The sequence below is a fragment of the Pecten maximus genome, chromosome 13 (assembly GCF_902652985.1).
Source record: "Pecten maximus chromosome 13, xPecMax1.1, whole genome shotgun sequence".
NCBI classification, from domain to species: Eukaryota; Metazoa; Mollusca; class Bivalvia; order Pectinida; family Pectinidae; genus Pecten; species Pecten maximus.
The window spans coordinates 21,545,637-21,563,504 of record NC_047027.1 but is presented as its reverse complement, the minus strand read 5'-3'; the positions used below and the strand labels follow the sequence as shown (position 1 = coordinate 21,563,504).

Here is a 17,868-nt window from a genome sequence, read left to right as displayed (position 1 = left end):
TGATGTAAATATATACAATGTTCGTGTTGTTTGTGGTGTAAATTCATATACTTTAGTAATATTCGTGTTGTTTATGAGTGTAAGTTACGTATTTTGATGTTGATGTAAATATATGTAATGTCTGCGTTGTTTTTGAGTCTACCTGACCTATTTTGATGTGGATGTTAAGAGATATAATCTTCGTGTTTGTGAGTGTGCTTGATGTAGTTTGTGTTGATGTAAATATATATAATTTCCGTGTTGTTTTTGAGTGTATGTGACTAATTTTGATGTGAATGTAAATTAATATAATATTCGTGTTGTTAATTAGTGTATGTGACGTATTTTGAAGTGGATATAAATATATATCATGTTCGTGTTGCTTGTGAGTGTATGTGACGTACTTTGTGTGGATGTAAACATATATAATATTCGTGTTGTTTATTAGTGTATGTGACGTATTTTGATGTAGATGTCAATATATATAATGCTTGTGTTGCGTGAACGTGTCAATAACGTATATTGTGGTGTTGTTAATATATATAATGTTCGTGTTGTATGTGAGTGTACGTAACGTATTTGGATGTGGATGTAAATACACTGTATATATAATATTCGTGTTGTTTTTAGTGTACATTTTACGTGACGTATTTTCATGTTGACGTAAATACATATAATATTCGTGTTTGTGAGTGTACGTGACGTATCTGTGTAGATGAAAATAAATATAATGTTCGTGTTGTATGTGAGTGAATGTGACAATGTTTTTTGTGGAGGTAAATATATATAATGATCTTGTTGTTTGTGAGTGTACGTGACGTTTTATGAATTGGATGTAAATGTATATAATGCGTGTGTTGCTTGTGAGTGTAAATGACGTATTTTAAAGTGGATGTATATATATATAATGTTCGTATTTGTAAGTGTACGTGACGTATTTTGTGTGGATGTAAATATATTATGTTCGTGTTGCTTGTGAGTGTATTTGACGTATTTTGTGTGGATGTAAATATATATCATGTTCGTGTTTCCTGTGAGTGTAACTGACGTATTTTGTGTGGATGTAAATATATATCATGTTCGTGTTGCTTGTGAGTGTAAATGTCGTATTTTGAAGTGGATGTAAATATATATCATGTTCGTGTTGCTTGAGAGTGTAACTGACGTATTTTGTGTGGATGTAAATATATATCATGTTCATGTTGTTTGTGAGTGTACTTGACGTATTTTGTGTGGATGTAAATATATATCATGTTCGTGTTGCTTGTGATTGTAACTGACTTATATTGTGTGGATGTAAATATATATCATGTTCGTGTTGCTTGTGAGTGTAAATGTCGTACTTTGAAATGGATGTAAATATATATCATGTTCGTGTTGCTTGTGAGTGTAACTGACGTATTTTGTGTGGATGTAAATAAATGCAATGCTTGTGTAACTTGTGAGTGTACGTGGCGTATTTAATGTGATTGAAAATAAATGTAATGTTTGTGTTTGTAAGAGTACGTGACGTATTTTTAAGTTGATGTAAATATATATAATGATCGTTTTGTTTGTGAGTTTTGTTGACGTATTTGTGTGGCTATCAATATATATAATGTTCTTGTTGCGTGTAGGTGTCAATAACGTATAGTGTGTGGCTGTCAATATATATAATGATTGTGTTGTTTGTGATGTAAATTCATATAATATTCGTGTTGCTTGTGAGTGTACGTTACGTATTGTGAAGAAGATGTAAATATATATAATGTTCTTGTTGAGTATAAGTGTCAATAACGTATAGTGCGTGGCTGTCAATATATATAATGTTCGTGTTGTTTGTGAGTGTACGTGATGTACTTTGAAGTTGATGCAAATATATATAATGTTCGTGTTGTTTGTGGTGTAAATTCATATAATATCCGTGTTGTTTATGAGTGTGCTTGATGTAGTTTGTGTTGATGTAAACATATGTAATGTCCGTGTTGTTTGTGAGTGTAAGTGACTCATTTTGATAAGAATGTAAATTAATATAATATTCGTGTTGTTTATTAGTGTATGTGACGTATTTTGAAGTGGATATAAATATATATCATGTTCGTGTTGTATGTGAGTGTATGTGACGTACTTTGTGTCGATGTAAATATATATAATATTCGTGTTGCTTGTAAGTGTACGCGACGTAATTTTGATGTAGATGTCAATATATATAATGTTCGTGTTGCTTGTGAGTGTAACTGACGTATTTTGTGTGGATGTAAATATATATCATGTTCGTGTTGCTTGTGAGTGTAACTGACGTATTTTGTGTGGATGTAAATATATATCATGTTCGTGTTACTTGTGAGTGTAACTGACGTATTTTGAAGTGGATGTAAATATATATAATGTTCGTGTTGCTTGAGTGTAAGTGTACGTAACGTATTTTGATTGGATGTAAATATATATCATGTTCGTGTTGCTTGTGAGTGTAACTGACGTATTTTTGTTTGGATGTAAATATATATAATGTTCGTGTTGCTTGTTAGTGTAACTGACGTATTTTTGTGGATGTAAAAATATATCATGTTCGTGTTGCTTGTGAGTGTAACTGACGTATTTTTGTGTGGATGTGAATATATATCATGTGCGTGTTTGTGTGAGTTGTATGACGTTTTTGATGTGGATGTAAATATATATAATGTTCGTGTTGTTGTGAGTCTGTAGTAACGTATTTTGATGGATGTAAATATATATTAATTTCGTGTTGGATTTAGTGTGTACGTATAAAATGTTGGATGGATGTAATACATAATGTTCGTGTTGTTGTTGAGTGAATGGTATTGTAGTTTAGGATGTAAATATATATAATGTTCGTGTTGTATTGTATGACGTATTTTTGTGTTAATATATATAATGTTCGTGTTTGTTTATGACGTATGGTGTGAAATATATTTGTTGTTTTGATGTAAATATATATAAGTTCGTGTTGCTGTGAGTGTAGTGACGTATTTGATGTGATGTGAAATATATAATGTTCTTTTGGTTAGTCAGAACGATATTGTTGTGTGTAATATATATATGTTCGTGTTGTACGTGATTGTCTGAAGTGGATGAAAATATATATAATGTTCGTGTTGTTTGTGAGTGTACGTAAGATATTTTGATGTGGATGTAAGTATATATCATGTTCGTGTTGATAGTGTGTGTACGTAAAAATTGTGATGTGGATGTAAACATATAATGTTCGTGTTGTTTGTTAGTGAAAGTGACATATTTTGTGTAGATGTAAATATATATAATGTTCGTGGGTTGAGTGAACGTGACGTATACTGTGTGCTTGTAAATAGATATAATATCAATTTTGCTTAAGAGTGTAAATGAATTATTTTCTGTGCATGTAAATATATATAATGTTCGTGTTGCTTGTGAGTGTATGTGACGTATTTTGATGTAGATGTCAATATATATAATGCGTGTGTTGCTTGTGGGTGTAAATGACGTATTTTGTGTGGATGTAAATATATGTCATGTTCGTGTGGCTTGTGAGTGTAACTGACGTATTTTGTGTGGATGTAAATATATATCATGTTCGTGTGGCTTGTGAGTGTAACTGACGTATTTTGATCTGGATGTAAATATATATACTATTCGTCTTGTTTATGACTGTACGTGATATATTTGAGTAGATGTAAATACATATAATGCTCGTGTTGCTTGTGAGTGTAAATGGTGTAGTCAGTGTGGATGAAAATAAATATAATGTTCGTGTTGTTTGTGAGTGAACATGGCATTTTTTTGTGGATGTGAATATATATCATGTTCGCGTTGTTTGTGAGTTGATGTGACGTATTTTGAAGTAGATGGAAATATATATAATGTTCGTGTTGTTTGTGAGTGTACGTAACATATTTTGATGTGGATGTAAGTATATATAATGTTCGTGTTGATAGTGAGTGTACGTAAAAATTGTGATTTTGATGTAAACATATAATGTTTGTCTTGTTTGTTAGTGAAAGTGACGTATTTTGTGTAGCTGTAAATATATATAATGTTCGTGTGTGTGAGTGAACGTGACGTATACTGTGTGCTTGTAAATATATATCATATCAATTTTGCTTGAGAGTGTAAATGAGGTATTTTGTGTGGATGTAAACATATATAATGTTCTCGTTTTTTATGAGTATACGTGACGTATTATGTGTGCATGTAAATATATATAATGTTCGTGTTGCTTGTGAATGTACGTGACGTATTATGATGTGGATGTACATTCATATACAATTCGCGTTGTTTATGATTGTACGTGACGTATTTTGATCTGGATGTAAATATATATAATGTTCGTGTTGTTTGTGAGTGTAAATGACGTATTCTGTGTGCTTGAAAAAATAAATAACGATCTCGTTGTTTGTGAGTGTGTGTGGTGTATATGTGTGAATGTGTATATATATAATGTCCGTTTTGTAAGTGTACGTGACGTATTTGTGTGAATGTATATATATATAATGTTCGTTTTGTAAGTGTACGTGACGTATTTTGTTGTGGACGTAAATGTGAAACATATTCGTGTCGATTGTGAGTGTACGTGATATATATTATGTGTGGATGTAAAAATATTAATGTTGGTGTTGGTGAGTGAACGTGACGTATATTGTGTGCTTGTAAATATATTTAATAACCATTTTGCTTGAGAGTGTTAATGAAGTATTTTGTGTGGATGTAAACATATATAATGTTCGTGTTGTTTTTTCGTGTACGTGACGTATTATGTGTGCATGTCGATATATATAATGTTTATGTCGTTTGTGAGTGAATGTGACGTATTTTGTGTGAATGTAAATATATATAATGTTCGTGTTTGTAAGTGTACGTGACGTATTTGTGTGGATGTAAATATATGTAATGTCGGTGTTGCTTGTGAGTGTACGTAACGTGTTTTGATGTTGACGTAAATGATATATTGTTCTCGTTGTTAGTAAAAGTGACGTATTTGGTGTAGACGTAAATATATTTAATGTTCGTGTTGCTTGTGAGTGTATGTCACTTATTTTGAAGTGGATGTAATTGTATATCATGTTCGTGTTTTTGTGACTGGATGTGACGCATATTGAGGTGAATATAAATATATATAATATTCGTGTTGCTTGTGAGTGTGTGTGGTGACGTATTTGTGTGAATGTAAATGAAAATCATGTTCGTGTTGTTTATGAGTGTACGTGACGTATTTTTGTGGATGTAAATATATAGAATGCTTGTGTTACTTGTGAGTGTACGTGACCTATTTGATGTGGATGAAAATAAATGTATTGCCTGTGTTTGTAAGAGTACGTGACGTATTTTGAAGTTGATGCAAATATATATAATGATCGCATTGTTTGTGAGTGTATGTGACGTATTTGTGTGGATGAAAATAGATATAATTTTCGTGATGTATGTGAGTGAACGTGACAATTTTTGGTGGATGTAAATATATATAATGTTCGTGTTGTTTGTGAGTGTATGCGAGGTATTTGGAAGTGGATATAGAATATATATAATATTTGTGTTGTTTGTGAGTGTATGCGAGGTATTTGGAAGTGGGTGTAAAATATATATAATGTTTGTGTTGTTTGTGAGTGTACGTGACGTATTTTGAAGTGGATGTAAATATATATAATGTTCAAGTTGCTTGTGAGTGTACGTAACGTATTTTGATCTGGTTGTAAATTCATATAATATTCGTGTTGTTTGTGAATGTACGTGATATATTTGAGTGGATGTAAATATTAATTTCTTGTGTTGTTGTGTGTACGTATATATTTGATGTGGACGTAATATATATATGTTCGTGTTGTTTGTGAGTGTACGTGAGTATTTTGGTGTTGATGTAAATATATAATTTCCGTGTGTTTGTGAGTGTAGTGACGTATTTGAAGTGGATGTAAATATATATCAGTTCGTGTTTGTTTGTGATGGATGTGACGTATATTGAGGTGAATAATATATATAATATTCGTGTTGTTTATGATTGTACGTGACGTATTTTGATCTGGATGTAAATATATATAATATTCGTATTGTTTATTAGTGTGTATGCGAAGTATTTTGCGTGGATGTCAATATATATAATGTGCGTGTTGTTGTTGAGTGTACTTGACGTATCGGTGTGGATGTAAATATATATAATGTGCGTGTTGTTTGTGTAAATGACGTATTTGTGTGCATGTAAATATATATAATGTTCGTGTTTGTGAGTGTACGTGACGTATCCTGATGTTGGTATAAATATATATAATATTTGTGTTGCTTGTGAGTGTACGTGACGTATTTTTGTGGATGTAAATGTATACGCTTGGTTGATGTCCTTTGTTGGGCTAGGTGTTGGATTTGATATGGACATAGATAGATAGCAGGTTCGTGTCCTTCATGGATGTAGATATATATGAGGATCGTGGATGAAAGTGATTTTGTTTACATATAAATATATGAAAGATTCGTGTATTCGTGTGTGTAAGTGACGTTTTTGTTTGGATGCAAATGTACGTATGTATATAAGGTTGTTTAATTCGTGGTTGTCAGTGTTGATTTTTATAGATGTAAGTGGTGTATTTACTACGATTGTTAATAAATAAAAGTATTGTATTCGTGGTTGTATGTAGTGTATTTTGAAGGAATGTAAATAAAGATAAGGTTCGTGTATTTGGGATTGTAAGGATTGTAAGTGTTGGATTGTGTGTTGATGTAAATATAACAAAGATGTCAGTTTATTTTGTGTGTTGTATAGTAATAAATATATATTTTGTATAAATGTAAAAGGTGTAAAAAATATAGATATATCGGTGTAAGTTATCATGATGATGTAGATGTTTGTTGTACATGTTTTTGTATGTGTGAGTGATGTTTTTGTGTTCATGTAAAGTTGGTGATATATTTTGGGCAATGTGCCTGTTTGCATGGATGTAAACATTCTATGTATAAATATAAATGTTTAAAGATAGAGTCTTGCGTGTGTAAGTTTTGGTTATGTTTGATTAGTGTATATTGCACATAAACATATGTTAATATATATCTGTACGTGATAAGCTTACCTTACGGATTCAATTATTTTTGCAATATTACCTATTTTACATGACGTCATAAAAAGTTCATCGTCGGTAAAATCATCAAAACAATGCTGTTTTCCAGAATGGACGATAAATGATGTCCGTTCGCTGAAGAAATAACAAGGACGTCATTAAGCGTACCGGAAGTCATCGAAAGAAGTGACGGCTTGCCGAAGAGGAACTGTGATGTCTCTGAGCATGCGCTCTGATTCTATATGTTTGTAACCTAATTTTGTGTACAGGGGTTGGCATACGTCATCAACTGTATTAACCGACTCTAGCGATGCATGCTTTCTCCAAACCTCTGCCTGTGCTGTTGAATTAGATTTCCTTGTGCAAAGCTGTCCACAGTTTTCCGGAACATCTCCTGATGTCATCGAATGTATTTCCGATTCCGTTCTGGCTGTATAAGTCATTTCTGTAAAGTTGTATATAACCTTGGCATAACCTTTTGGGTCTTTAGCAAGGTCTTCATAGAAGATGCGCAACATCCTGTCCGGAAATGTCGTCATAAAACGCTCAGCTGTGACAATGTCCCTATATACCCGATTACAAAAGGCGGTTACGTGCTGGCGGAAACGGGCAGCTGGTATGACGCCATAAGCTTGTTGTGACAATACAGTTGCACGAGGATCGCGAATTAGGTGTATGATACGTAAGTTAGGAATTGACGTCATCAAAGGCCCTAGGAGGTCCATTGGTATTCTAATGATCTTTAAAGCAGAATGACTAGAGTTGAGACAAGCCAATTTGGTTACATTTATGCAGGCGTGACTTTCCGCTAGCGTCTTTGCTTTACTCACACAATAACGCATGCCCTTGGCTTTCTTACTGAACATTAAGAATCCGTTGAACCACATTTTGATAGGAATAGTCTCCATGTTACAGGTAGCAAGTCCAGCTACTGTGAGTTTCGCGACATCCAGAAAATTGTCATACTTCCTGGCAAAAAAAAAAAAAAAAAAAAAAAGGTTCATTCACATTTTTTCTATCAAATTCATTTAAACAAATATTGCATTCTTACAAGCATATAACATCATGCTCGGGACGGGCGATTCAAACGCAAAATGGTATGAATTTTTGTCCATTCATTTACCTTAAGATATGACATAATTATCAAATATAATATTTTCTTACACTATGAACTGACATAGAAGCAATATTTGCTGAGACTTGGCAAACCCCAAATTTCACATTTCAGCAAGATTTTTATAACACAAAAATATGATAAAATGTTAACATTAATATAAGCACAAATGATCTAAACTTATTTTTCAGCTTCGCAGTCATTCAATTTAATTGTTGACATCGTGAAATGTCTAGGCAAGTGGTTTTCTACCGGAAGTGTTCACATAAGGCTAGAATGCAATTGCGATTACAGTTGCTGAATGGTAATAGACCTTTTACAATATTACCTGTATGAGCCGTCAAGGAAAGTAAATGTTTCTTTGCTTCTTACAGCGAACTGGACCGCGTGCAAAGGTTCAAACAGGTAATATACATCTGGGTTAGCCTGAAGTACGCTACCCAGGAATGATGACCCACTGCGCATGTACGTCAGCAGAATTATGGGTATCGGCGCTAAATAAAATAAAGAGATTCTGTTTTAAATGATTTGAAACATTGTGGGTTAATTACTTAACAATATAAAATGATATATGCGTATGATATATAAACTGTGCTTGCCGAAATAAACTTAATTAGCTGTTCGCTATTTTCACAAATCAAATAAAGAATCATATTGGAAACTATAATATGTTAAATTTGATGGCGTCTTTATAACAAAGATGATGGATAATATTTAACAGTAGGTCAGGAAAACTGAAACTTACCTCTGCATTTTATACACTACTGCATATTCCGATTTAAAAGTATACGCCATCAATGAATTATCAATACTATCCGTGTATACATGTAGGTATATTTCTTTCCGGAAATATTATTCAACAGGAAATAATCTCAGACGTCGCCATTTTATCCGAGCCACTGATCTTTAAAATGGTAACTTACCTCTTCCATGATTCTGGATGTTTTTTCCTTTTGATGATTGCTCGTGGATAATAGTTTTTCCTTTGATAATATCTCTGACCTTTTGTAAAAATGGCGGGCTTCCTAAAATAGAACATAAGACGGACATATGATAATATTTATTGTCATTTTGTAAATCGAGATAATTGTTTTTTCACTTTCGATTCCGTACTTATTTTTAGGATCATTTTACTTGCACACATGGAATGATATACATGTAGTTAACATTTTACACAAGTTGTCAAAGTTGTCGTTTTATCTCTACTTCCGGTTTTTAAATATGTTAGAATTTAGATTATGTGAGTCGGTTGTACAATACCAATGATCGATAGAAATGATTAATATGATGTATCTGGGGTTACATACTCTATTGGGAAATAACATGTGACGATGTCGGCCATTTTCCGTGCGATCGGTATCTAAAATATGAATACTAACAAACTATTTTTTTCCAAAATCGATTACTGCTTTAAATATAGGGTCAGCAGCAATGTCACATAATATTGAAAAATTGGAAATTTCACTCTGGTTCTCTTTTTTCGAAGAATGATAATTGTCCTTCAAAAATAATTAATAATGTTCATTTTGCAAACTTAATCAATATTGATTACGTTATCTACCGTTTTTTTAATGAATAATTGTATTGTTATAAATAGGCTTATTACGTACTCTCGCGCTCCACTAGCTTGGTCAGCAGAATAATTGAAATAAGAAGTCCAAAAAAACACTTGACCGGACTGCGGAATGACACCTTGACAACCATTTTGGTTAAATAACGTCACTAACGCGTCAAGGAGTAGGGGGACGTAAACAGATATTTTCCGCTCCTGTATTTTACGAGAAGACAATGACGTAACTTCCGTTTACAGAAGTTGTCTTGATAGTCTTGATTTCACTGTATTTTGATTGCTTTACCACCTTTGAAATTTTCAACAAGCGTGTTTCCTTCCTTCCTTCATAAATATTTATTTAATTAAACATAAGCCATCAGTAATACCATCCACACAGTGTGCTGTGATATCAACATTGAAGAATGCATGTATATCCAAGTCCTTATTTTATCTTATTTTCCAAAACTTGAACAAAGCTCCGTCGACACAATAGCTACATTTATCGATCTCATTACACGTAGTTCAAATCACTATTTCCGATGACGAAGATAAATTTGAAAATTCCACCTATACTATAAATCCGTGGTTAAGTGTTCCTTTTCATAAAAAGCTGACATTTCTCTTTGAATAGTCTTTTTCCCGGTGATCACTTGTCTTGACTCCTACGTGTTAATACAAGGACAAAGGAAATCAAACGACAAATTGTTAGCATATCAAAGCTAGTATTAAGAGCTTCAAATCGGCCCTGCCTTATGAATAAAAGTCCTTCGGTCTTACTGAATGAGCAAAGTTTGAAATTTAAAAGCTCAAGGAAAACAGCTGGCACTGCTACTATATAGTATTGTTGATGATAACGATTATATCAGCAATTAATGACAAAGGAAAAGATAATCAATATTATATTGTTTATTTATTGTGGACGTGTTACGTCTTAGAATCGTTATGTATTATACAGGTAAACAACGGGCTGATTTAACACAGAGCGGGGCGAAGTCTATCGATTAGATGTGCCACTTTTCAATATTTTACTATATTGTAAGGATGTAAATATTTGCATTATTCTAGTGTAGATATTGTAAATCATGTGTATTTTGCGTGGGATTTATTTTCGCGTTGACACACCGGGGGAAATAATCATGATTTTTTTTGCGATTTTTACACTTTTGCATGACGGCCAAGTTAAGTATCCTTACTGATATACAAAAATATACAAGATTTGCTGAGTCCTTGGCTCTAAAAGTTCATCATTCGCGAATTGAAAGTCATAAATAGATCAGCGTTCGCGAAATCATGTATTCGCGAACGTCTGAAGAAGTAAACTCGCGAAATAATTTTTTCGCGAAATCTACGTAATTCTAGAAGTATATTTTCCAATAACTGTTGTTGCAATAATAGAAACAGATATGACTTATATCGGCCGGATATCAGGTCCCTACATCGGAACATTTTGAAGACAAGCTTCGGCTTATGTTGTTATCTGGAAAGATTTTTCATTATTTATTACCGAAATCGGATTATCTTCAATACCGGTTTATTGTCAAGATTTTATTTTGGATATAATCTCTACATCACTCATTCCTAACATTATCGAACGAAAATCATACACTTCCTCAATATCTACAGGATGTTATATTTAGTAACAGTTATCGAGAGATAAAAAAATAAATACATGAACAAACTTGCTAGCTTTGTTATTATGTTTCACTGACATGGAGCCAATTTGCATCCAACAAATATATATTAACAAATAGGCTTTAACAATACACGAGAGACCCAATCTCAGGAAAAAAGGTACGTTTGAAATTAATATCACAATATATTATACAAAGTATAAATATAACTCCGTCGGCATGGAATTTAACGACCACTGGTCCCGGACAGATAATCGTAAAGGCAATAAAATCCAATGCAAGCTTTTAATGTTGATACGAAAACGTACCAAAGCGTATAAACTGAGATATTCAAGTGGTAACATCTGTTTTTATATGAATTGGTCAAAGCAATAAATATTTGAGTTCGGTAACAGGTTTTCATGCATAAAAGGTATAGCTATCATTCATAAAAATACATGTCATTAGGTTAATATTTATATTAAATAACGGTTAAAATAGCAGTTATATTACATACGCGAAGGTTAACAAATGTCTGTTGAAAAGTATGATAATTCATGTTTTAGAAAATAATATATATAAGCTACGGATATTTTCTGCTAGGTGATTACGTGCCGTAGATCGTGAGTTCGAGGTTCGGTCAGGACACTAGTCAAGAAATTGTCTCCCTTCGTCACTTGTGTTACTATGTGTTATTTAACAATAAAAATAAAAGTACCGCAGAACGGAACAGTATACGCATATTGAATACCGTATAGTGTTTTATTATATGATTGGCATATAACACTATCACTCATTGGCCCTAATGAGATTACATGAAACAATCTTCGTTTTGTTTTAAAATTAATATAAAGCGTATAATAAAGTAGATGCAGACTTTTGTTTCGGGCAACTTATGGTTCCCTGAACTATATCCCTCTTAGCCATCGGCCTCGGCGAATATTGCCAAGGTCAGGTTCGTAAAACCACAGATTGTCCTCAACCAAAGTCTGTATTTGTATAATATACTATCGTGCATTAAGATAAGATTCTCATCACCTTAAGAGTGGTAATCGGGCATGCAATAAATCTCATCTTTTCACTACAAAGTCTTCATTTTTTTAACAGTTGAGAAAAACAATCAAGGGTCCCCAATTCATTTCCAATGCATTTGAATTGATATCTTACAAGTCTATAAATCACGGCTCTGATGAATTGGAACAAAAGAAACTTTATCAATCATTAGTATGGATCATTGCTAACCATGGGCCTTGCTGTTGAGATGTAATTTTAAAGCTGCTGTTAATTTCGACAAAACAGGCGTAAAAATGAAAGTTTTACGAGAACACGGTAAGCTTTTGGTGGACCAGGTATATTGGACAAAAAACCACGCCGTTACGCTCATAAGTGTCTATACCAGGTAGAAGGGATATTTATTTGACCAGATTTGACTTTATAAAAGCATAAACATTAATTCTGTTTTGAGCTTGAAACGCAAATGGCGGCTGTGAAATATATTAAACAAATATGGCATATAGGGAGATATTTCAATTAAAACAAATGCCCCTATTAAATACTATCAAGACATATAAGCAAAGTAAGAAGAATGATTTTTAAAACAAAAGTTAAACTGGAATTTGTGGCTATTTTCAGAAATCTGTATACTTAACCTTAAACTCTGTGGTATATGTTTTCCTACATTCTTGATTGTGTCTAATCAGAGTTTTTGATGATTGAAATGCTACCAAATTATTTAATATATTTGATATTTTTATTCACCATAAACAGGATATTTACGTATCTTTATATATGTATTGTTATGATATATAATTATCGTTGTTATCAAATATTAATTATAATCGACGGCTTCTTCAATATACAACGTAATTATTGTTTTTCTTCAAGAATCAAATTATCATTGGTGTTTCAACATTCATCTTCTTCGTTCTTATTTCAATATGTATTCTAATCATTGTTGTTATTTTAATATGTATTATAATTATCGATGTAATTGCAAATACAATATAACTATTCTTGGTATTCCATGTTCATCATCATTATCATTTTTTGTTTGAACATGAATTGCAGTTGTCATTGGGTTTTTAAAATATCATCTTAATTTGTATGAAAGCTTCAAATTTACCAATGTGTCTTAACTTAGATGTACAATGCTTGATTAATAAAACTTACATGATCAATTAAACTTACATGTACAGTTGTACAATGTTTGATTAATTACTAGTAAACTTACATGTACAGTTGTACAATGTTTGATTAATTACTAGTAAACTTACATGTACAATGTTTTAATAATTAGATTTAAACATTCAATATTCGACTACTTGAATTTAAATGCGCAATGTTTAATTAATCATATTTAGATGAACGGTGGTTAATTAAAGTGTATAATATTAGTAAATGGAACATTGACAACTACTGCCATAACTTAAGCTCATGTGCGGTGTTAAAGAATAATACATATTGATAATGGAACAACACAATACAGTTGAAGTAATCAACCATTGCATATGATGTTTGCGGAAAACAAACTCAACTACCTTCATTTGTCACGCTTCCATCATCTCAGAGAACTAGACAAAGAATATCTAGGTTCACTAATCGATAATGATAGGTGTTAAACGTATGATGCTCAAGGCCAAACCAGGTACGGCTGAGATGAAAAGGTCTGTACTTACGGCGTTAAATTGATAGATACCATCTAACTTTAAATGTTATTATCAATATTTTCACAGTACAGATATGGTATGCATTTACTAGGTGAAATGGATTTGATAGGAATCTATCTTTCTGTAGATGTTATTTCTACCGGTATACACTTACGAGGTGAAATTGACTCCATAGATAGGTATCTTACTTTAAACATTGTCCGGTTCACGACATATCCGTAGGCAATTGTGTCGGAAAGTGTTTCATTCTAGGACACAGGGAGTCCATATCGATATGTACAGACAGGTACAGCACATAGTCAGCACATGTTAGACACGCGTTCAATTGTTCAAGGCATTGTTCAAAAGACACACGAGATAGTATCGCCGTTCCCTACTAATTGAGAAATAGGTACAGTTGAGCCAAAAATGAATTTAACTGCATCATACAACTGTCTCGTCCTTTTATGACAAGTCAAGATTGATACCTAGGAAACGTAAGAGGCAGCTGAAAATAGGCCGAAAGAAATGTTAAGATCTGAACAGGGAGACGGTGCAATAGCTCATTATTCAGACATTTTCAATTTTTAATATTGGATAAAGAAAAAATAAAAATAAATAGACAAACAAATAAATAAAAAGAAATAGATAAATAGATAAAAAAAAAACCGCCCAAAGCATTCAAGAATCAAAATTTAACTACAATTCCTAAACTTGAATGTTTATATTTCGCTTTAGAAAAAAACCTACTGTCGATAAGAGGAAATCTGGTACAATTTATAGATATACCTAACTCGTAATGTACATTTCAATGGTTTTTTTTCTTACTTTCATCTTCTAACATTGACGAGTCTTAAAGAGAGGAATTAAAGAGCTGTATATTATACCTCGGCTTATAGACACAAATGAAAGAATTAATAACGTGATTCTGGTTTTTGATGTGTGGAATAAACACACTAGAGTTCAGGCGCGGATCCAGGAATTTGAAAAGGGGGTCCAGTAATTTATTGGTACGGCGAGCACGCAAATTTTTTTTGGCAAGGGGTCTGGGGGCCAAAATTTCGGAAAATGATATGATTATAACAAATTTTGCAATTTTTCGAGGATAAGATTATGGTATAAAAATATATCTAATTAAAACCAATAAACAAATAGTAATAAAATGATTAAAAAAAGCTTCTAAACAGTGATCGTTTATCACACCGAAAATTACTTACCAAATAGGCAGAGCACTATAAGATTTAAGAATTCAACTAATTATTATTATCTAAATTGAAAAGGAAAAAAAATAGAATCTCAGACTTGTGCAAGGTGGCATTATCGTAAAGTATGTAACTGTTTTGTATTGTATAAAAGAATTTTTTTTAACCAAATACATAAATGTTTACTTACAGTAATCTTCGGAAGGTCCTGGGCGATCCTTTTGGAGATTGAGGTGAAAGGTCGATATGTGATTATATAGTGATGTATCCATTACGATAGTAAAGGTCAAAGGTCATTAGCGTTTCCTCTGGTTGATGGAGATGTAGTTACGTCATCATAAATTCCTGATGAAATAAATGCATGTTATTTGGATTGATATATTCAATATTATTGTCTTAGAATATCTTTACCTTTTTCTTTCATTACCAGGCTCTTTTAATTTCTTGTTATGAAAACACGAAATCAAAAGGAGCATATAGGAACTCTTTAAATACAATTTTTAACGTAAAACATTGCATATAAACGCAAGTAGATATTTACCACAATATAGTATTAACAAGTGTACACATATTATAAACAGCCGACACTCGTTATCTCGAAGTTAGTGGGATCATAAAAAATCGAGATAACCCGAGTGACTAGGTGTATCGGAGTATATTTGATATGTTCATTCTTACTGTCGAGTTTTAACTTCGAGTTAGGCAGAGTGTTAGAGCTATCATAAGTCGAGATAACGAGGTTTGGCTATAATTATATGGAAATATTCAAATGAAATTGACAAACCTACAACAGTTTCTAACTATGAATCTCTAAAGTAAAGAGGAAAAAAAAAATCAGTCAGTCAGTCATAAACCATTACCATTTTAAACGTGAACAATTTCAGGTAAAATAGAAAAAAAATATAAATCATCAGCAACATCAATGCAAAATCAATATCTGATAATATATTACTATTTGTGCATATACACACTTACAAGAAGTAACTTAACAACCGTTTTGAAATAATAAGACCACCCTCACAGAGGTGACAAAAAATTATCAATTACTAAAAAGTGATAATAAAAGATTATGAAATGAAATTACTCATATATACCAAACATATATCAAAGATCACTTTGATCAAACATGAAATAATAAGCCAATGTGGGGTTAACCAAATAAAAAACGCCAAAAATACATGAAGATGTCACCACAAGACATTGAAATGTCTTCCCCATATATAATAAAACGATAATAGAACTTACCTTATTTTCTCGCCAGCCAAGTAAATGGATATCCCAGCTACCTGACTGGCGAAAACATTCATCCGAGAGTAGGCCCCGAATACGATGAATATATCTCATCTAGATGATATACCGTCATAATTATACCTGTCCTCACGGCTTCTCGTCGTTGATTGGTCAAATACTTTTAAATTGAATTTACCCCCTAGCATTATCCTGATCACCTTTTGACCCAAACAGAGCATGCCCTCTAGCGGTAGATGTTAACGTGATTACTAATATAAACAAACAGTGTGATATTTCCATTGTTGAGGTAGCTGAGACTAATTACGTTGTAGGTAAAAATAATAATGCTTTGTTCATCCGTCAGAATCGTTAATGGGCCGAAGTCATTGTAAAGAGGCCGCACGTAACAACTTGTCTCAACCACATCAATAGGGCACGGTATAGAGATCAAGTGCTCCAATATCAAACCACTTCAAAAGGAATGATTCCATAGATAAAAGAAATTGCTTAATGGGTTTCTATGAATCAGTTCTAAAATGGAAATTTCAGCGCAATATATAAGTGGTATAATTAACTTCCGTAGTGCAACTTAATTAACTCGGAAAGATATCTTTTCTCACGAAAAAAAAAATGACAACAAAACAATTTCACTTTAAAAATATATACTTGGGGAAGACATTCATGATATGTTATACCATGAAGGTCTTTGTGGCGGTTTTTATGTCAACCCCACTAAGGCTAGCATAGGTTCTTGTATGTTTTTATCTACATTTTGATATTGATTGTAATTGCCATTATTGTATGGGTGCAACTACTTTGCAATCATAAAAAAATATTTCATGTTAGAAGCTACTAGGTGGCTTTCTTAGTAATAAATTTAAATGTCACCCTGGTGGGTGGCCATTTCAATTCCATAAACTTGTCTGAGTTATTCTTGATATATGTGGAGGGGCATAAATGCTAGCTAAGCAATTAGCTTATTTTATGCTCGTAACTCATATCAAGATCTTTTCTTTAATTCTTTTTCGTGTCTTTATTTTGTATAATTTAATGGTACACGACTCTTTAATTATGCCAATATTTCTAGGCTAATATTTATGGGAACATGTATCCTTAATACTGGTTGTTACTAATTTTTCATTGGCTGCTGATGACGGAATTCAATATCTGACTTCTGATTGGTTGAATTGGCCTGAGGGGACGCATCCCTTTTCTCCCTTCAGCAGCCATATTGGATTATTAGATCGCACATAAATACTGGCAAAGTTTTTTCAAACCCACCCTCTTCCTCCCCTTGTATGGGGTTACAATAAATAAGTGGTACTAGATTGTCATATTGATAATTGATATGATGAAAATGTTGTAGTTTTTTATGTGTTGATTATATCCGTGTAGTGGGTGCCATATTGGCAACATGTATTATTCCTTTAATGTTGTTTAATGTTTATGTACAAGTTAATTAAAATTTTTCAAATGTACACTCTACTTTCAGTTCATTCCACGGTTTTCCAGAGTTTTTT

The 17,868-nt window shown here is 32.5% G+C and overlaps 1 protein-coding gene across 1 annotated transcript; it reads right to left on the bottom strand.

Annotated features, from left to right (window-relative positions):
• Positions 1-6,940: 6,940 nt before the first annotated feature.
• LOC117340542 (carbohydrate sulfotransferase 5-like) lies at positions 6,941-9,813 on the bottom strand. Its single transcript, XM_033902300.1, has 4 exons — positions 9,720-9,813; positions 9,033-9,134; positions 8,438-8,603; positions 6,941-7,964 (listed from the first exon to the last, which is right to left on the bottom strand). Exons 1-4 carry the CDS (start codon positions 9,811-9,813, stop codon positions 7,154-7,156), a joined length of 1,173 nt encoding a protein of 390 aa, XP_033758191.1. The 3' UTR covers positions 6,941-7,153.
• Positions 9,814-17,868: the final 8,055 nt, after the last annotated feature.